The 21,812-nt window shown below is 35.7% G+C and overlaps 1 protein-coding gene across 1 annotated transcript; it reads right to left on the reverse strand.

The window, feature by feature from the left end:
* Window positions 1–2,961: 2,961 nt before the first annotated feature.
* On the reverse strand, window positions 2,962–5,101 carry CABS1 (calcium binding protein, spermatid associated 1). The gene is made up of 2 exons (XM_032164278.2): window positions 3,726–5,101; window positions 2,962–3,111 (listed from the first exon to the last, which is right to left on the reverse strand). The coding sequence occupies exon 1, from the start codon at window positions 5,030–5,032 to the stop codon at window positions 3,845–3,847; it is 1,188 nt and encodes a 395-aa protein (XP_032020169.1). The 5' UTR covers window positions 5,033–5,101; the 3' UTR covers window positions 2,962–3,111; window positions 3,726–3,844.
* Window positions 5,102–21,812: the final 16,711 nt, after the last annotated feature.

Raw genomic sequence — 21,812 nt, forward strand, 5'->3', positions numbered from 1 at the left:
AAAATAGCATTTGAGAAAACTGAACAACTATTTGAAATTTATTTATTTTTATTTTTTTCTACTCTTTATTTTATTTTATTATTATTATACTTTAAGTTTTAGGGTACATGGGCACAATGTGCAGGTTTGTTACATATGTATACATGTGCCATGTTGGTGTGTTGCACCCATTAACTTGTCATTTAGCATTGTTTAACTGTTCCAGTTCAGTTTATGCCTCAGAGCCTCATCTCCTCCAAGCAAAGGGGACTATCAAGTTATTTTCCTAAACAAAGTCCTTGAGAGAAGTATAGTTGGAGTTTATAAAATAATGATGCTTTTCAGCTAGCCAGTGCTCTCAGTACTAAGATTGTTTTGAGGATAAAATGATTAAAACCTTTAATATCTTCCAAACAGGTAAGATCCAGGATGTTTAACAAGTACTGTATAATTTGTCTCTTTCCTACCTTTCCAGTTTCATCTTATGTTCCAGCTGATACTGTATCTGTTCATATCCTTGAAAAATCTAGCCTCAAGGATTTGGAGATGTTGTTTCCTTATCTCTCCACATTTTTCAATATTTTAGCTTAAATCCTACCCCCTCAGAAACAATTTCTTGGCCTTAAATGTATGTAAAATCTGCAATTATAATCTTTTGTTTTTTCTTTGAAACACCCACCACATTTTGCATGTAGTCATTTCTTCCTGTGATTATTTGAGATTGTCTAAAATTTGTCTTTTATGGTAGATTAATTTCCATGAAGGCAGGGATGGTGTCATTTGATTCACTACAGTGTCTCAAAACACTTTCATGGTGCTTGGAACATAGTTGGTGCATATACATGCCTTGTGAATGAAAAATAAAGTAGTGTCTGACACATAGGGAACACTCAAAATACTTGTAATATTTTAATTGGGTATGGGAAGCAAGTAAGAGTGAAAGATTTAGCTTGGCTTCCAAGTTTTCTAGTTAATGGGGTTGACAAACATTCATCCTCTCATATGTACAGTTTATGTTCTGGATGATTGGAGAGCATTTAAAAATGCACAAAAGCGGCCGGGCGCGGTGGCTCACGCTTGTAATCCCAGAGCTTTGGGAGGCCGAGGCGGGTGGATCACGAGGTCAGGAGATCGAGACCACGGTGAAACCCCGTCTGTACTAAAAATACAAAAAAAATTAGCCGGGCGTGGTCGCGGGCGCCTGTAGTCCCAGCTACTCAGAGAGGCTGAGGCAGGAGAATGGCGTGAACCTGGGAGGCGGAGCTTGCAGTGAGCCGAGATCGCGCCACTGCACTCCAGCCTGGGCAACAGAGCAAGACTCCGTCTCAAAAAAAAAAAAAAAAAAATGCACAAAAGCACAGAGAATGAAACGGAATCACCTGCAGTCCTTCCTAGAGATTATATATTGTGATATATATAATCCAGACATTCTGCATGCGTGTGTATGTGTATGCATGTATATATTGCATACATACCACTGTGTAAATTTGCTTAGAGTTGTATGAAAATATCATCCATTTGATTAAATATTCTTCCTTAGAACCATTTTAAAAGATGCAAGCTATGGCTTCATATGGGTATATAGAAGTGTAATTAATTACATGTGACTACAATTGTAGATTGTTTTCAGTGTTTTTTCCCTTATGAACATGTAAAATCACATTCTTCAGTGTAAGAGTTTGCCAACATTCTTGTGTTTAAATCTGAAGGCCCATACAGTATAGTGATTAAAAGAGCATGGGTTCTGGATGAAGACTGCCTGGGTTTCAAGCGTTCTTTGCTACATATTAACTATGAAGCTTGGTGCATGTTGAGTAGCTTTTCTGTTTCCTTATCACTAAAATGAGAATAATAATGTTTCTCCTTCTAGGGTACCATGAGGATCAAATGTTATTCTAAATATAAACACAACTAGTCAGAGCTCAGTAACTGTTAGAACTTTCATAATTTCTGATTCTTAGGAAAATTCCCAGGGCTAAAATATGTAAAATATGTAAAATAACTGGGCCAAAACTTCCAATTTTTAAAATGCTTGTTACATGTATTGCCAAATTGGCTTCTAGCATTCCAGAAAGGCTGGAGAAATTTGGAGGAAGTTTGGAAAATGAGTTGACAATGAGTATGTACAATAATCACTGTCAATCCTCAAATGGCTAAAACTGATGTGTAATAGCTTTATTTTAATTTTGTGAATATGTCTATTGAATATTTTTCACATGTTCATTAACAATTTGTGTTTCATGAATTATGTTTATTTCTACTGTTCATTTAAAATACTTTGTAGAAACTTTTATAGAAAAATGATAGTAATCTTTTCACTGCTCTGTAAAATAAAGTTATTTACTTTTAAATTTTATGTTAATTTTCTTTGTTTCAGAATTTTAACTATTCATGGTGTCAAACCTATCAATCTTCTTATCACCTTTTCATATATGCTTCGATTTCTCAGGTCCATTTGGATAGATATACAAGTACATTTCCTCCTAAGTTTTTGTATGGTTTTAGTTTTTACATTAAAGTATTTAATCCATGTAGAATTTATTTTAAAGTATGGTCTTAAAAAGAATTTAAAATTTGTTTATTATTCCAACATATTTTTTACCAAATACTGATTGTTCAAGTAAGATTAACTATTATATCCCATGTTTTTGAAGTCCACTTCACTGTATAACAAATTTTTGTGTCATAATTTGTTTCTGGGTTTTAACACACTATTATGATTATTCTAGTCTATAGTTTATTTAATGGTGCAAATCCCTGTACAAACCCCCCATACATAATATCTTTCATTCACTTGGTGTTTTGGCATTGTTTTTACTTCTTTTTTAGTGTAATACAATTATGAATCTCTATAGAATAATTTTACTTCTGGTGATTAGAACTATATTATTCTTTAAACAAACAATGAATTTTCATTTCTCTTTATTTCTCCTAATTTGAGAAGTCTATACTAGAATATCAAACACACCTACACACAGTAACTCAGTTGCTTGCCAAAAAGATTTATTGAAGAAAAATGAGCAAAGTGAAAACAGACCCGTTTAAGTAGTCTGTGCCAGAAAAGAATGAAGATTTACGTCCTGAATCGCTAACAAGAATCATAAGAAGAGTGTGATATTCAGTGTTTAAGACCTGGAAAACATGGACAAAAATTCAGAAAACATATTTTAACAGAAAGAAAATTAAATTGATATATATGTTTACAGAACATTTTTTCTGACAAATATGCATATTTGTAAAATATCATTTTGCTTTAGTTTGTATCTAACATGTGCCAAGAACCCTATCATAAATCTTATGTATCTTACATGTGGGTGCTAAACAATTACTGAATTGCCTTAATTCTTAGTGAGGATTAAAAATTTTTTAAATAGAAGAGAATCATTGGCGAAATACTAATGAAAACATTGTTTGGAACAAGCATTTTGGGAGAACTTTTTAGTGCTATGGTAATGTTTTTGAGAGGTTAATTTGATTCTCTTCATATCCTTAATTCTCACTTAAGTATAATATTGCCTGTTAACTAAATGATATGCATCATTAAATGTTGTAGAAATGAGCTTTTACATTGCTCTGTCTTCATACTCCCTGAAGGCTAGGACGAAAAATTTTACATTAAGTAATTGTTAGAATATTGAAACTTTGTGATACTAGGGGGACTCTTCCACTGCGGTTTTTAAGTTTCCATAAATCTGTTACATGACCTGTAGTCCTAAGCATCTGCTTTTATTAAGTCGAATACTTGCCTTAAATGCCCACATTCTTTCATTTCTAAAGGTTTTTGCATGTTGGAAAAACTTCTTAGATGTTAAGGCTAGCGGGCTAGGCTATTGCACAATTCTATGCGGTATCTCGTTTGCTGCTTTCAAATCATGAACTCATCGGGTTCTTCTTTCAGTAGTTCAAAGATACCCGTTTCAGTTGTGGAGGTGTCTTCCTTATAGTCTGGGGTATCTAATACAGAGGTAGTTCCAGAAAATGGCTCAGTGATCTTAGGTACAGTCTTTATTTTATCAGTTTCAGACAAATCTTCTGTAGATGATTCTTCCACTAGGTTTGTAGCTATTGATGCAGGGACAATGAAGTCATATCTGGATTCAACAGCAGTAAGCAAAACAGAATGGGTCTCTGCTTCATTTGCAGTATCTCTCTCCGTCCAAATATTGGCTCCCTTGGTAGATTCTTCATCAGTTAGCAGAGTATCTTCCCGTTTATCTTTGTCTTTTTCAGCAGAGGTAGTGAGTTCAAACACAGTGATAAACTTCACTTCATCAGAGTCAGTTAATGTAGCCACAGCGCTGGTGTCATCTTCTAAAACACTTAGGTCAATTTCGGTTATTTTCTCTTCTTCAAGGGCAGTTATGTCTGGAATAGTAGTGAAGCTTTCTTCAGGAGCAGAAGGGATTTCAGCCTCAGGAATAATGGAATCAGTGACCTGGACAGCCTCATCAGCATGGACATTGGATTTGATGGAGGAATTATTCTTGTTCATATCAGCTTCATCCTTTTTACGTGGAAAGGCAGGAGCGTCAGCAACACCGGCACTGCTGTCCTTTAGTGTGCCAGAGACTTCAGATGTTATTGAGATCTCTGCATCTCCTGTGTCAATGGTAGCCAAGAGGATATCTTCTTTTGCTATGTCAGTGGAAAAATCTATTAAAGAAACAGTAGTAACTGGTGATGAAATATTTCCAATTTTCACTGGCATGAAAGTTTCAGTAATGGAGTCTCTTGTTATGGAGTTTGTAGTGCCAGTCAGAGAGGTAATTTCTTTCTGTAGGTGAGTTGTTGACTTAATAAAGTCGGTCCCCATATCATCTTCTGATTTGAGTTTTTCCTTTTTAGCTGTCAGTTTGTTGTCTGTAGTTGTTGAAAAATCGCTTTCTAGCATATATTCATTTACTGAAGTGACGTGGTCTCCTTCTGAAGTAATAGTTGTTTCTGATTTGGGAATAGCATTGTCAGCCCCAAAGAAAATGGTTGCTGCAGTTGGTGTTTTACTGCTTTCTGTTGGAGGATGAGAATAAATTTTGGGCAAACCGTCTTCAGCCATGGGGCAAAGTGGCACTGTGCACTCTTACAGGTCTTGCTTCTGGACTCAGTGGTATCTCTAGGCAGGAGAGCAGTGTTCATCAGAGTGACTAAAGCTTGGGTAATCATGGTGATTGTTGCATCAGCTATGGGGGCAATGTCACTGGGTCTCCTTGGAGGTTGTTTCTAGGCTGCGATTGGTTAGCTAATTGCAGGAATATTGGATGAAAAGACAATAGAGTCCGTGCTGATTATGAAATCAAATTCACAGCCAAGCATTTCAATTGCAGGGAACTTAAGATTTACCATGTTGCTGTTTATAAGGAAAATGTCTCCTGATAAAGAGCTAGGGTCACTTGAAACAGACATAGCAGAGACTGCCAGGTACCTTGTGGGTTTAGTATTTGTAAGGAAAACTCTGGAAGCCACAAGTTTATCAGCATCAGCTTAAAGTCGTCTATTTTCCAAGCAAGTAACAGAGTATTTTTGAGGTGAAGCCATTTTCCCTTAAGATTCATAGTATTAAAAAAAATTGGTATCTAAAAAAATTAATGGTGTTTTTGTCAGTAAGTATAGCTACAGAAGGTAATTAGGTAGCAGGGAATTCAGTTAGTTCTCTTATTCATGACAGGAAGTCCCACTTTTTCGGTAGAGATAATAACAAATAGTTATTGGCCTGTTTGGGTCTTCAGTGTTTTCTTTTTCATTGTATTCCTTACTTCTTGAATTTACTTGAGTAACAGTGAGAGTCTCAAGTTTTGCAGGTTAAAATTGTTTTAGGAATGTTTTTCTGCAGGCTGTTATTTTAACCCAGAAGACAGGGAGGGTTATCAGTGGCAGGGAGCTGGTGTCATGTGTCAAAATTCACCCAGAAACAAGAATCAAGATGTGGATAACTGCATTATTTTTAAGAATTATTTTCTCAATTTCAGAGGGAGTATTTTTTATAATAATGTTAATTATATCAAACATCATCATTGTGTTATCAACCTTAAGGTTTAGCTAATTAGATGAAAGCAGATTTCAGTCTAGTGTTAACGCTAGTATGAGTCTTTTTCCAGTGTTGTTAGAAGAAATTGAATTTTCATACTCAGATACAACTAAATCTGAGAAAGGGCAGCAACATCAGCCTGAATAGTGGGTTCCATCTCAAGGACAAATAATTATTCTTTATTAAGTATAGACTCAACCTCAAAGTTTTCAGCTTTCTGTCTTAGATGATTAGCCTGGTTGCAGACATATCATCACTCTCTGTAAAAATACGTTTCTGAACAGAAATGCCATCAGTTCCTGGGCCAGTAAAGAATGCCACAGGGATAGTCATTCTCTCAGTGGGAGGATTTTCTTAACCTCCATTTTTGTCCCCTATCATTTAGTTTTTATAAAGCTTAATTCAGAATAAAGCATGCTGTAAACAGAAGATTTGGTACCTACTTTGGGGAAGTTTTTTTGTATGTCCAAAAAGGAAAAGAAAAGATGGTAAGGTTAGCTGTATATTTGCTGTAAGATATCTTGTAAGACTAGGTATTTGTTATGATGAAGAGGTTGGAATAAGCTATAAAATATTTACTTTTGTGAGCACTTCATCTCCAATTAGTCAGTTTAAATAATTACATCATCTTCATTGATATTAATTTGTCAAATAGTCTTTAATTTCAGGCATTAATTTTGTGATCACACTAACTCTGCTTCCACAAGTATAGCTGTGAGGTAGGATCACATTGATTGTAGCATAATTATTCCTCCTCTAAGGGGAATGCTATTCACATTATCTATGTTTTCTAAAACATTGCCCTTCAAAAGAACACTTCAGTTTGACTATGTGTCATCCATCAAAGAGAAGAAAGCATATGGGGAAAATCCTGGTGGAACTGCAGGAATTTTAGCACTCTTGAGGATGAAACTGAAGTTATGTGCTCCAGGGAATACATAATAGTATACTCATTTTTGACCAAATGATCATTGCCATTGAAGACATTATCTGACTAAAGGACAGAGAATCAGCTTCTATAGATAAGTTTTATTTAATCTGAATAGTAGTTTCTTCCATTGTTGGAGTGTCTGTTACACTAATTGAAACATTTTGTATTTTCCAAACAAAGTATTAAATTTATATCTGTTGACATGTGTTTCAGAGTATATTCCTTACATTTAAGTGAAAACGTGAAAACTGCTAATAAAGGAAGATTTCTTAATAAAACCCCAGGAAGGTCATTTGGCACACCTGTGATTTTTCAGGGATACTTGACTAGGAAAAGAGTCCTTAGAAACAGACTTTAAAAATGCCATTTGTATAGAGTTTGTTTCCATCTGGATAACTAGATCATTTCCTATTATTATATTTACATCTATAAGGTGATTCACTTAAAATTCACTAGCTGTGTTTTTCTCTGTAGAAGCTTTAGTTATTTCTCTTGTGTGATAGAAATTTGGGTCATCATATTCATTAGGAATAAAAGTAGAAAACTTGGTGCTTCTTTTCTTAGGTTCTGAATTTCAAATGGCAGAGGCATCAATATCAAAAATTTTGTACCTAGTAATAAGAGTAGCAGATGTGTTAGGTCTGACATCTTCAATATTGTCTGAAGAGTCAGTGGAAGCAGCTTGGAGAACAATACAGACCAACGGAAGAGCATTCAGGACAATTTGACTTTTAATGTTTTGCCTTCCCGAGATAATACCTTCCTTAAAGTAACTGAAATCTGTTAGCATAGGCTTCGATGTTGTTGAAATTAACATTGTTGGATGATGATGTAAGTTTTCACTTTTTGCGTCTTGGAGCTGCAGTGTCTTTAGTATGAGAATTAGCAGTTAAGATGAGAGTTTCAGGTACTCCAACAGACGTAGGTTTTAAAGACATGACACTATCTGATGGAAGGCTAGAAAAGCCATGTTATTTCTGTCCTCAGTGGAGACAGCAGGAACATTTGGTTTATTGGAAGACATCTTTCTCAAAAGAGAAAAAATAAGAGCTGGGTTTTCATGCATATTGGAAATGTCATCACTAGAAAGCTAAGCTAAAGGAAAAACCAATCAGATGCCACAGCTGTAATTGTTTCATCTTCAGCAAAATCAGATATACTGGATGTGATAGTGTCTGCCCTGCTGGGTGTAAATGTCTTATAAATGGCAGGTGATATGTTTTTCCTGAACAAGTTATAACTACTTTCGATAGCATGATTAGTAGTTATCAGTTGTGAATTTTCTGTTGTCAACTACAGGTTTTATGTATGAAAAAATGGAGTACTCAATTATTTTATTTCCAAAGTCAGAGCTTTCAGAGGGAATTATGATGTCATCATCACCATTTATGGTGCCTTTTTTTTTCACAAATGTTTCATCATAAAATCTAGAAGCCTTCTCACTTGCATTGATTGTGAAGTGAGTTGTGGGTCTATGAGCTTTGGTTTTGACATTGACATAGGGATCTTTGAAAAGAATGGCCTTGATGTCAAAGTTCTTGTTTTTCTGTTTAGGAATTATAGCTTGGTAATTTTCTTTAGCTTCAAACTCTGATGATGTTGCTTTAGAGAGACTATCTGAAGCAGCCACTGTGGTATATAGTGCTTGAGACCTATGCATCTTAGGGGCATATCTGAGTGTACTCATTTTTATAAAGGAATTATTTGCTTTATCCTCTAATTCCAAGACAGAGTTATCTGAGACATATTCAGAACCACTGTCATCAGAGGTAGTAATTATATCATCCACATATGCTGGAGTGATTTTGCCTTCAGAAGAAATATCAGACATCCTTTCTGAAATATCTTTTATAAAATAATTTTTTTCATACTCAGCAGCTTGCTCACTGTCTATAAAATCTTTGTGCTTAAATATATTATCTTTAAAAGTGCTTGCCATGGAGTTTTCAGAGGTAATGGTAATAGGCAAAATGATAACTTGGTCAGATGGAATAATTGTTTCCTCAGGTAGAAAGCTATAATCAATCTTCTTTGTGATATCTTTTCCCATTATGGTAACAGGAGTGAGTTCATAATATTTGGGAGTACCTATGGATGTTGTGAAATCAGAAAGAAGAGTTGGTCTTCATTGTAGGCCATGTGATCTTGCTGGAGTGTTTGTGCTGGACCTGCCTATGTTAGAGACTCTATCATGAAAGGCAGAGCTTTGATCATTAGATCTAGATGTTTCTGAAAGAGTTAATGTGGAATAAACTGAAGAGATTCCTTTTAAGTTGGGAGGTGCTGGAGATTTGAAAGAAGTATCATCAAATTCCACAGTGAAAGAATCATCTTTCAGTATACTGATATCTTCTGAAAATGAGTTTCCTGCTTCCAACATATGGAATTCTTCATCAACATCATTGTCACTGTTGGAGAGAAGATTGAGCTTGGTTGCTGAAGGAGGGATTTTCTGTATAGCTGGAATGAGAACTGTTGTATTTGTAAAGTGACTTAATTTAAACATAGCAGCTGGATCTTCTTGATCAGAAAGATTAGCTATTTTTCTTATAGACACTATTTTGAGACTCTTTTATCTGGGAAAAGACTTTTTCTATTGCTCTTGAGATTTGGAATATATTTCATCAGTCTCAGTTTCATAATTTCCAGGAGTATTTTCATTCACAGAGAAAGAAAAGTTAATTTCACTATCTATGGGATTATTCGAAAATGTGGATTAAGTTGGAGAAACTTGCCAAGCCACTCTTTCTAACTCTTCTGACCTAGTTATTGAAGATTCAGAAAAGGAGTTATCTCTCATTAGGCCGGGGTTTTCTGGATTTTCAATTAAGGAATTAGGAAGGAGCATGTTTGTTCTGAACAGAGATTGGAATCCTCTAAACTTAACATTATCTTCTCCAGGTAACATAAAATCACCACTCACATAACTGCCTTCAAGTGGAAGGAACAGTGGAATCCACCACAGCACTGGTTGGCTCATTCATAGATGTAAAAAAAATTGAAGCTCTCTTGTTTGCCTCTTTAATATCTTTACTGATGAAGGACAGATCGTCATCAGGAATGACACTGAACTCAATCAAAGGAATAATGCTGCTCTGTGAATAGAGTGCATCTGCCAAATTTGTTTTCAGTTTATTGGGATCAAATCTGGCTGCTATAGTGGCCTTTGCTACATTTGAGGCAAGATTGTTATGAAAAGCAGATGAAACACCTTTCCTATTGAACAGGTCCTTGTATTCTGTAGGAATGGTGATCATGACAGGATCAATAGAATCAGCTGTGAACATCTTGTTCTTTCCCATTGTTGACATTAGTTCTGGGTCTAAAACAAGAGGGTATTTAATTTTTTTTTGCTTTTAGGGAGAATGATGATGGTGTTGTCTCCAATTAGAGGACCATTTTTCAGATTTATTTCATCTAGAAATTTAGGCAAAAAATTCCAACTTGGATCAGTTAGAGAATAAATCATGAAACTTGGAGTCTTATTGTTAAAATTGGCAGTAGAACCTCTGAGAACAGTAGTATCATTATTAGGATTTTCCTCTTTGAAGATCAAAATTTGGTGTTTTTTTTTTTTCTGGTACTGATATCAATTGGAGTTCCTTGAGAAAAATGTTCAGAGACTGCAGCACCAGCATAGAATTCACGGGACTCAAGTGCAGTGGAATTATTAGTGACTATGGTCTCTTCTATAAGGGGACCACTTCTTTTCTCCGCTGGCTCAAAGACACAGTTATCTTCATCATGTTCAAGGGCACTGTCAACAGGCATAATAGTTATTATATTCTCATTATTTGGAATATTTCCATCTGCCAAAGGGGTGTCATCTGCCTCTTTCAAAATGTTTTCTATGAAAGGAACTTCTTCAATTGATATATCTTTCTCTATAAATGTCTTGTCCACATATATACTATTATAAACAATATTTTTTATACCTTTTGTTGAAATAATGGTAGTAGGTGAAAGTTTGAATTTGTCAGATGAAGAATTCCTTTCTCCAGGTGTAATATTGTTATTAGTTGTTGTGGTGTCTTTTTTCATTTTGATAACCGGATTAAGTTCAGAGTTCTTAGAGAAACTCATGAATGTTGTGAAATTAGAAGGAAGAAGAGTTGATTTCCATGGTAGGCCATAATTTCCAGTGGGAGTGTGTATAATGGTCCCTTCTTTAGTAGTGACTTCAGGAGAAGATCTTTGATCATTAGACCTAGATGCTTCTGGAAAAGTTAATATGGAATCAACTGAAGAGATTCCCTTTAAATTGGGATGTATCTGAGATTTAGCAAAAGTAACATCAAATTTAACAGGGAAAGAATTATCTTTCAATGTACTTGCATCATTTGGAAGAAAATTACCTGCTTCAGAAATATGAACTTTCTTTTTCACATTGTTGTCATTTGTGGAGAGGCTATTAAGCTCAGTAACTGAGGGAAGGGGCTTCTCCATAGCTAGACTGAGATCTGTTGTATTTGTAATGTGACTTTTACCAAATTTAGCAGCTGGATCATCTTGATCTGAGGGATTGGCTATTTTCCTTTCTTCATAGATCCTATGCTGAGAGATTCTTGTAGGAGAAAAGGCTTTTATTATTCTCTGAAGTTCAGAATATGTTTCATCTGTTTCAGTTTTAGGAATATCGGTAGTTTTTCTGTTTACAGAAGATAGTGAATCAAATTCATTGTCTGTAGAATTGTCTGCAGTTGGAAATTTAGTTGAGGCCAAGGAGTGAGGCTTGAAGTCCATTTGGTTTGTAATGAAAATATCACTACCTTTAGTAAAATTAGCATATTCAATCATTGTCTCAAGCATGTCTGACCATGCAATTGAAGAATTAATCAAGGGGTTATTTGTTATTGTTACTGGGCCAGATATTTCAAGGTTTTCCGTTGATGCTTTAGGAATTAGTATGGCTTTTCCAGGGATTCGTAGAGCTAGGAATCCTGTAGACCTAACATTGTGTTCTCCAGGTGGGCTAGAATTACCTTCTTCATAACCACCCTCAGTGAAGAGAGGAATAGTATCATCCACAGTAAGGATTGCATTCATAGGTGAGAAAGAGATTGAAGCTCTGCTATTTAAAACTTCAGTGTCTTCATCAATGAAGGGAAGTTCACTATCGGGGTGACAATGAACTCAGCCAAAGGAAAATTGGTGTCCTGTGAGTGTGTCATGTCTGTCACATTAGTTTTCCCTTCAACATTGTTTACTCTGAATGGTAAGATATTTTCTGCTTTATGTTGAATATCAGTTTTATAAATAGCAGATGAAATGGCTTTCCTGTAGAATAAGTTTTTATTTTTTGATGGAGAGTTGATCACAATGGGATCCATGGTTTCATCTGGGAGCATCCTTCCCTCTTCCATGGTTGCTGTTATTCTTGGGTCTGGAACAAGGGTGTACTCCATCTTTTCGTCTTCAGGGACAATGGTGATGATATAAACTTATCTTAGGGTGTCCCTGCCCAGAATTGTTTTATCTAGAAATTTGTAAGAATTCTCTGTTGTGTGAGTTAGGGGGTGAATCAGAGCTGGGAGCCTCAGAACTCAAATTGCTAGTGGAAATTTTGAGAACAATATCATCCAGGTCAGATCTGCTGTGCTCTTCTTTAGACACCACCACATTTTGCAGTATGTCTTTAGTTTTGGTCACAGTTAGGGTTCCTTGAGATAGATGTCTGGAGGTATCAGCACTAGAGTAGAATGCATGAGATCCAAATGGTTTGGGGTTGTAAGTGAGAGTAGTATTTTTAATAATAGGGTTGCATTTTCTCTCCTGTGGTTCCAGGACATATTCGTTTGTGACATACTCAAAAGCTCTGTCATCAAGCGCAGTGCCTATTACATGGTCATTTGGAATATTTTCACCTAAAGTAATATCTAAACTGTTTTCTGTAATAGGAACTACTTCATATTCAGTGATTATATCTTTCTCTGCAAAGTTTCTGTGTGGAAATCTTTTACTAAAAATAGTATTCAATGCTCCTGTTGGAGTATTGGTACCAAGTGAAATGATGATTTTATGAGTTGAAGTATTTCTTTCCTCAAATGGAAAGTTATTAGTCTTTGTTGTAGCATCATTTTTCATTTTGACAAATGGATCAAGTTCTGAATATTTAGATGACCTCACTGTTGATGTGAAACCAGAAGGAGAAAGGGTTGATTTCCACGCTCGTCCATGTGATCCAGTGGAAGAATTATGGAACAAAACTTCTGAGCCTGTGTCTTTATCTGGAGGAGCAAAGTTGTTAGACTTAAGCTTTAAAGTCTTCTCCAGAGACATGGTGGGATCAGCAGAAAATATTATTTTTAAGTTGGCAAGAAGTTTGGGTCCAGCAGAAATATTAAATTTACCAGTGAAAAAATTATATTTCAAAGTACTTGAATTTCCTAAAAAAATATTGTCTGCTTCAGAAATATTGACTTCCTCCTCCTCAGACTCTTCCAAAGTGTGCTGGGCTCAAAGGTTAAAGGAAGTGCTTTTTCCAAAGTTGGAACGATGATTGTTGCATTTGTAACCTGACTTAGGTTGAATTTAGAAGCTGTGTCTTCCTCAACAGAGTGCTTAGCCATTTCTTTTATTTTGGAAGGGAAAGGGTGCATTTGTTTGGGTGAAAGTATTCTCATGATTATACCCAAAGGATGAGCATCTGCCTTAAATTTAGAAATCCCAACAGTTTCTCTCTTCACAGTGGATAATGAACCAGCATCACCATTTGCTGAATTCCTGGTATTAGTTGTTGAACTTGTAGAAGGAATAATTGGGTCCGAGGAGTGGGGCTGAAGGTCTGTTTGAATTTTAAGGACCTGATTTTCTGAAATATCAGTTCCATTAATGAGATCAAGGTATTCAGTCACTGCCTCTGATACTACTGATATTGACATTGCAGAGTTAGGCAAGGAGTTATCTCTCATTAGGACAGAATTGTCAGTAAAGGCATTAGGGCTGAGGATTGTACTTTCAGTTGTTTGTAGAAAGGGGAATTCTCTAGACAATACATATATTCATCAGATTTCATATAATCACTCCCTTCATAACTATTCTCATGGAAAAAGGAGTAGTATCAGCCATAGTGTGAGTCATTTCCATCAGTGAAGAAGATGTTGAGTCCTTGTGTTTTTTAGCCTCAGAATCTTCATCAGCAAAGGCAAGTTCATTATCAAGCTTGACATTGAATGCAACTGAAGGAATAGTGACATCCTGTGAATGGTAACTCTCTGCCCTGAAAGTTTTATTCTTATTATACTCAGAGTTGGGTGACATGGTGGCTTTGGCTCTCCTCAGGATGTTAAAAGCAGTGGATGAGGTATTTCTCCTGTAGGATTGGTCTCTGTTTACTACTGGAGTTGAGCTCATGGTGAGGTCAGTGATTTCACTTGGCAATGTCCTGATTTCTCCTTTAGTTACCATTGCTCCTGGATCTGGAATGTGAATATGTTCAGTCTGTTTACCTTCATGAAGAATAATGATGATGTCACTTCCATTTGGGCTGCTGCCTTCCAAAGTTTTATCATCTGAAAACTTTGGAGAAAAATTTCTATTTTCATCTACTAGTGGGTGAATCATCATTCTGGGTGACTTTCTATAGGGCTTGGCAATATAATCCTTGAGAAAGAAATAACCTTTGTCAGAATCCGGGTTTACTTCTCTGGAGCTCAACATTTGGTATTTTTGTTTAGTTTTGAGTTCTGCAGGATTTCCTTTCAATGGATTCTCAGTGACGTGCAGTAGATAAGGGAGTATGAGATCCAAATCCTCCGTAGATTTTGTCTTGCGCAAAGGTAGGTATTTTTGATTTGGGGCTTTTTCCTTCTTCTACAATATAAAATGTATTTCTCTCTGACACATAGTCCAGAGAACTGTCATCAAGCCCAGTGGTAATTAGTTCCATATTATTTGGATTGGTTTCCCCTGTTGGAAAAAACACATCTGGCTCTGTTGAAAAGTCATTTGTGAAAGAAATTACTTCATATGGAGTTACATTATATTTTTCTACAGGAGCTACATATCTCTTTACATTTATAATGTTGTTCATGTCTTCAATAAAGATGATATTGTCAGGTGAAATGGTTTCTTTGTTAGATAGACCAATTATATCATTAGATATGATAAAGTCATCCGTCATTTTTATGTTGCTTTCTCCTATAATGAATGCTGGATCAAGTTCAGAATCATAGATTTCAATAAAATTAGTGGGCAAAAGAGTTGATTTCAGGGGTAGTTGATACACTTTATCATAAGAGTTTGTGATGGACCTCTCTAAGTCATCATTATCAAGAGAAAATGAGCCCCTCAACCCTATCTTTGTCTGCTTTGTTGTGCTAATTGTGGAAGCAAAGTAAAATGTTTCTTTGGAATTTTCAGGTGCTTTCTGTTCAGCAGAAGCAACATCAGGCTTAAGGATGAAAGGATCAACTCCCACTGCATTTACATCTCTTAAGTTCACTGGCATACTGGCGTCAGAAATATGGGATTCATCTTCTGCAACAGCCTTATTGCTACTGAGGAATGCATTAGCCTTAGTTCCTGCGGTACTAATTTCTTTTGCAGAAAATTTAATAACTGCTTGATTTGCATCATAGTTAGAAGTTTTATTTATTCCTTCATTTTTGTGGATTACAGGTTGAAGGACCATATTAGGTGAAAAGACCCTGGTGTTAGTTTTATCATTACTGACCTCATTTTCAGTGGTAGGTATGTCAGCAGCTACACTTATGGGTTTCTCTGAAAAAGTAGCAGGATCTACCAGAGGAATAGGAAAGACCATGGGAAAAGGCTGAAAGGCACTTTGCGCTTTGGTGATTTCCCAGTTTTGGTTGGTGATGGTAGAGTGTTCTCCCAGTGGCTCTGATACCTCTAATGTCACCAATGTATCAGATAAAGATTCATCATTTTCACCAAGAGGAAGTGCCATTCTAGTTACTTTTTGATAGGGAATTAATAGACATCTTAATTTTATGGAGCTGAGACCATCTACCTTAGGCATGGTAGTGACATTATTGTCATTGCTGTCAGACTCAAAGGCAGGGGCATTAAGTGAAACAATGCTGGCCTTTGGTGGCATTTTGGTGTCATTAACTGGATTAAGAGAAGTAATTGAATTTGCTTTGATTATACTGTTGGTAATTTTACTGACATCAGAGATAGTCTCCACTTGATAGGCAACATCCTGAGCCAATGGTTATTATGATCCTTTGAAGGGGTCACTTCAGCTAAATCAATTTCCTCTTCATTGAGTTTGGATTTCTCCAGTGTAATGATGTCTGCCAACTCCAGGGTAGCTGTGTCAGGAATATTGGATGAAATGCCTTTCCTGCAGAAATGACCTTGAGTTTTTATGGGGGTAGTTACCACACTATGATCAGTAGGGATAGCACCCAAGGTCCTGCCCTCTCCCATGGTAACAATTGTCTCTATATGAGGTACAAAGATATACTTGATGTTTTCATTTTCTAAACCAGAAACTTAAGGGAGAATGATGATGCCATCATCTGCACTTAGAGTGTCCTTTCCTGCAGACGTTCTTTCTAGAAACTCAGGAAAAGAAGTCTCACCTGCATCAATTAGGGAAGGAGCCATGGTTTTCGGATGCTGAGTGTTGAAGTTTTTGGTATAATCTTTGAAGAGGCAACAATACTAGAGTCAGAGTTTTCTTCTTTAATAATAATGTTTTGGTATTTTTCTTTAGTTTCAAACTCAGGGTGAGTTATTTGATACAGAAGACTCCTTGAGGCCTCATCATTAGAGAAGGGTATATGCGATAGAAATCTATTGGGTCCACATGTAAATGAAATAGCCTTTACAATAAGGCTATTTTCTTCATTTTCTATTTCAAAGACATACTTACTTGAAATATATTCAGAGCCACTTTCATCAGGTTCCATGATGACCAAATCCATATTATCCACATTATTTTCCTTTGCCAGAGTCGTCCCAAGCTGAAAAATAAGGGAATCATCCCTTATTTTGTTTTCATATTCCAGTGAGAGAGGAGTGCCTATTTCAGATATATGGTAATATGGTAATAATTTTCCTTATTTATGTCTTTAGAAGGAAAGAGTAGCAAAGGAAGTCACAGGTATGATGCCTATATGAGAGTTTGTTATGATACCTGTAGCAGTTTTGTCTTTTTCTGTTGCTGGATCACTTTGCTCATCAGTATAGGATGAATAATGATTGCTGAAAGTTCCTTTACTGAGTAACGCAGTACCTTCCAGAGCAGGATTTACATTATTTTTCATTGGAAGGCTAAGATCTGATGTTGTAATGGTAAAGTCTTTTTCAGGAGAATAGCTCTATATCCTTCTGGGACATTTTCTTTCATTATTGGATAAAGTGTATCACCACCAAAGAATGTATCATGATCAGAACCACTATTACTATTTCTTACAGTCACTTTTCTTTGAACCTTGGGAGTACATTTTCCAAGTAGAGGTTTTGAGATTTCAGCCTTGTAAGATGATGAAGAATTCTCAAATTCAGGTCGGTCAGCTCTGCCTTTGGTTGTTCCTCTGAATGTAATGGAGTCATATGTATTACAGTTGATAGAATACTGTTCAGCTGACAAGTTGTTACCTTTAGGAACATTGTCACCTGCAATAGGTATAGCATAAATATAATCCCTGACATTTCCTTTTTCAAGTGTGTCTTCTTCTACCATAATGCTTACCTCATTTTGGGAAACTGCTTCATAGTTCAATATTATATCTTCTTTGAAAAAGTTTTCCAATTCATTTCTTTGGATATAAAATATGGTGACATTTCCTTGAGAGGCAGTGATGATGGCTATTGTCAAAGCTTCTGGGGTAGCCTTATTATAAAAATAAGTTTTGGGTACTATCATATCTGCCAAAGAGGTCTTTTTTACAAGGTTTGTTGCTTGAGAATGAATGAAAGGGGCAATCGACTTCATAATGGTAGAGGAATTAGCAATTAATAAGGTACCATCCAGGATTTTCTCTGGAACTGTTAAGGCCATCTCCTAGTTTATTTGGTTTATTATTATGAGTATTAACTTCATTCAAGGTCAGAATGTCTTTCTTTATTGGTGAGGTGGCAGCTATTGAAGCCAAGTTTGTTGCAACTTTAGCGTTTTTATCCACATAAGAAATGTTTTCAGCTCCAACAGGAATAGCAAGAGGGATATTTATTTTGGTCTCAACCATTTTGCCTTTATTGGCTAGTCTCTTAACATTGCTTGGAGTGATGGCAATAGGGGATTGACAGGCATCTCGGAAATCAGCAGGCTCTGACTTGTCCATTGTGAAAAGTGGTGGTTTGTGTTTGGTGGTGTTCCAGGCAACATTTGGGTTCTTTCTGGTGGCAGTAAGTGAATTATCAGTGATTGCATTATAGTATATGCTAGAAGTCTAGGGTAATACATTCTTCCAGTTTGGGGGATAGAATTGCTAGGTGGAAGGAACACAGTGCCATCTACTGCTTTCACATTGTTTCACTGCTGCACTTTCACCTAAACCATTAACCATTGTTTTGGTAGCCATTGGCTTAAAGTGTATTTTGTTCACCTGTAGGATTAGTGACATCATATAGAACATCATTTTCTTCCCTAGGAGTAGTAAAGTATCTGTCACTTATTGTTACTTCAGCAGTAGGTATAATACTAAATTGTAATGAGACTTTGTGCTATCTGCAGCCACAAATCCACTCCTTTCAAAGCCACTGTCTTCTGATTCAAGTTACTTGAAATTATGTGCAGGTGGAAGGTGTTGGGTGCCAAGTTGGAAATTGTGGTACTGGCAGCAGAATTATCTTGCATAGCATCAGAGGAAGATGAAGCTTTGCTCTTTGAAACCTCTGCCTGAGTTGAGTTGCTTACTGTACCCTTGACATAAGCAAAACTAGTTGAAGTCTGGTTAGCTATAGATTTACTTAGTGCATCATCTCCAAGTGGAAGAAAATTATGTAAGTCGGCTTGAAGGGTGTCTGAGTAGTTTCTCTCTGAAAGGAATTCAGAGAGCCTTCTTACTCCATCAGTAGACCCTGAGTAGCTATCTGAATCTTTTGTAGGTGCAGAATTTATTTTTGTTTTTAGGATGGATGAGACTGAACTTGCTGGATAGCCGTCTGATGAGGACAAAGGCAGACTGGCAGACAAATCTTGATTTCTCTGACTGTGTATTTCCTGACTCCCATTAAACTAAAGAGGAAGAGGTACCACACTTTTGTGAGGTTACCCCAGCAGATATTTTACTAAAAATCTGAAATGAACATACAGCATTAAATTGATCAAATAAAGCAACATCATGAAGGTCTCTGCTTTTTTCCTTATCCATTGATTGTTAAACTAATTAAGTTAGAAATACACAGTATCAATGTAAAAAAGAACAGCTGATATGTATGTTAGGGTTGAGTACCCTCTGTGAGTATAAATTCAGATGTTCCATGGCAAACTTTCAGTAAAGAATCTCTTATAAAAAGCATAGAGAAACCCCTTCAAATCCTATACTACCATACATTATAACTTCTCTTATCTTTACTTCACTGTGTATATAATTAACTTTAAAAGAAGGAAATGTACAAATAGAAAATAGAATATTAACAAAATGATGTGTTAAGGACTTTCATTAAATGTAAGCTGATGATCTAAGTATTAATTTTTTTTTCCTGCATCTAATTACTATTATCCAAAATACTGAAATTTATCAGGAAGTAAACCACAAAATTTAAGATGGTCACAGTCGAGACTAGGATCTTCATCTTGTCTTGTGATTTATTCCCTGAAAGTAAGGTGTGAGATTATTCTCTGTTAGATTAGTCCACTGAGTTATTATAAATGACAATTTAAAAATACTAGAAATAATGTGTATTTCAATTGTAGTTTTGATTTGCATTTCTCTGATGATCAGTGATGTTGAGCACCTTTTCATATGCCTTTTTGCCAATTGTATGTCTTTTGAGAAGTGTCTATTCAAATCTTTTGTCTATTTTTTGTTCGGATTATCAGATTTTTTCCTGTAGATTTGTTTAAGCTCCTTATATATTCTGGGATTATGTTTTATTATTGTTAACATTAACTAAAATATCAACTTAATAAGATAAAGACAATACCCAGGTATTTCTAGTGCATTGTTAGAAATGATAGTATGTGGAATACTCAGTTTGCTAAGGCCCATTCCATTTTATCTAGTCAGCAAGAAAAGGAAGAATTTTGACTGTTTTCTATAGCTTATAGAGTATCAAGGAGTAAACAATATAACTAGCAAATAGACTTTTGACAGAATACTTCAGTGAGGACTTTATCACATAAATTCACCCTTATTTTCACATTCATAATAATTACCTATCTGTTGCATTTTTAGGAGGCCATTTTGACACAAGTTAACGAAGTCTGCCCAATTAGATCCCTATACAAAAGCGTTTTAAGAAAGGGTAGGTGTTTGAAAAAGAATGGCTCCAAACATTCTGATTTGTTCTAGTATTTACCTTGCAAAAGAGTCTTTCCTTCAGCTGCCTTCTAGCATTAACTCTTCACCAGATCAGCCTTGTTCAGAAATGCATGAAGATGAAATCCAGGCTGAGAAAGCCTAAATCTCAGAAAGAAACACAGCTTCCTCTTTCTTCCTCCATTATTTCAGTGGGGGAGAGAAAACGCTTCGCATATAAAGGATTGCTTCTGAGTTAATCCCCTAACAAAAGAGAGGATAGGAAATGTCTGTTGTCTTTTGTGCATGCAGCTCTTAGGTACAGAGTGAACCTATTAAGCTTATCTTCAAATTGAAAGGGGGAAGGCTCATATTTTCAATATTACGAAGCCTTCTAAATGTTAACTCTCTAGCTCTAGTGTCATTTACTTTTTTAAAAAAGTGTTTCTTCCTCTGCTTCCACTGCAAAATTTGGATTCACTATGATAGCATTTTACATCTATGGCCATTTATTAGTTTACATGAGGATTCACTCTACTAGGCTGTAGTTTTTTAAAGAACAGAATTACATTTGGTTGAGTGTTTGAAAAATATGTTTATAATATATGAGAAGAAAAAATGAAAAGCTATTTAATAGACTATTGCATGGCTTATTACATTTTTTTCTGTGTGATTTATAGATACCTTGCTGATTGCTCAGTAAACTTACACTGACAAGCTTTTATCTCCAGTTTCTGAAGATAATTGTCTGTTTACATGAAACAAACAAAAAGAAATCACACCTATTGAGTCACTCGCTGAGATGATCCATTGGTGTGTATTCTAAAACTTCCATAAAAATCTGAGTTTAAGGTGTTAATGATTTTTCAGCTATTTCTATGTGAGGCATGGTGCAACAGTACTTTTATTAGACAATGTAGAGACTCAGTCGGAACTGAATTGGCTTGTTATCCCTTCCCATTTCAATACACTAAAAAGTTAATTTATAGTATATGCAACTGTTTAAAAACCCATATACTTCTTTCACATAATGTAACCCTAAAATTTATCAATGATTGTGATATATGGATATTACCAGCTAGAAAAGCAACTGAGGTCAAACATTTTGTCATTTTTTTTAAGGCTTCTTCAATTTTCCCTATCTTCTGGCTCATCTTAATACCTTTCTATAGTTTACCTTCTTTTATTACACATTGGAAGAAATACCATATCTCCAAAATTATATGCAAGCCAGCCACTGGATTGTTTTTTCAATCAGGCACCTATAAAGCATCTATGTATATAATAATCACCTTCAGATCAAAGGTAATGTGTTATGAGTTGAACAATTATAATGTTATCACTTTAGTAGCTTGGAAATACCATTCCTATGACATTAAATATTGCTCTTCAAAGAAATAAAGTAATTGTTGGAAAGCCAGTGCAATCATACATGCTTAAGGATGGAATGCTCATTCAATTAGAGATAACATTTGCATGTCTGTTCAAGTAAGCCACCAAC

The sequence above is a fragment of the Hylobates moloch genome, unplaced genomic scaffold (assembly GCF_009828535.3).
Source record: "Hylobates moloch isolate HMO894 unplaced genomic scaffold, HMol_V3 SCAFFOLD_2, whole genome shotgun sequence".
Classification (NCBI taxonomy): Eukaryota; Metazoa; Chordata; class Mammalia; order Primates; family Hylobatidae; genus Hylobates; species Hylobates moloch.

Coding starts and splice junctions, on each gene's coding strand:
- CABS1 (XM_032164278.2), bottom strand. CDS start 5,032: ATGGCTGAAGACGGTTTGCCCAAAATTTATTCTCATCCTCCAACAGAA.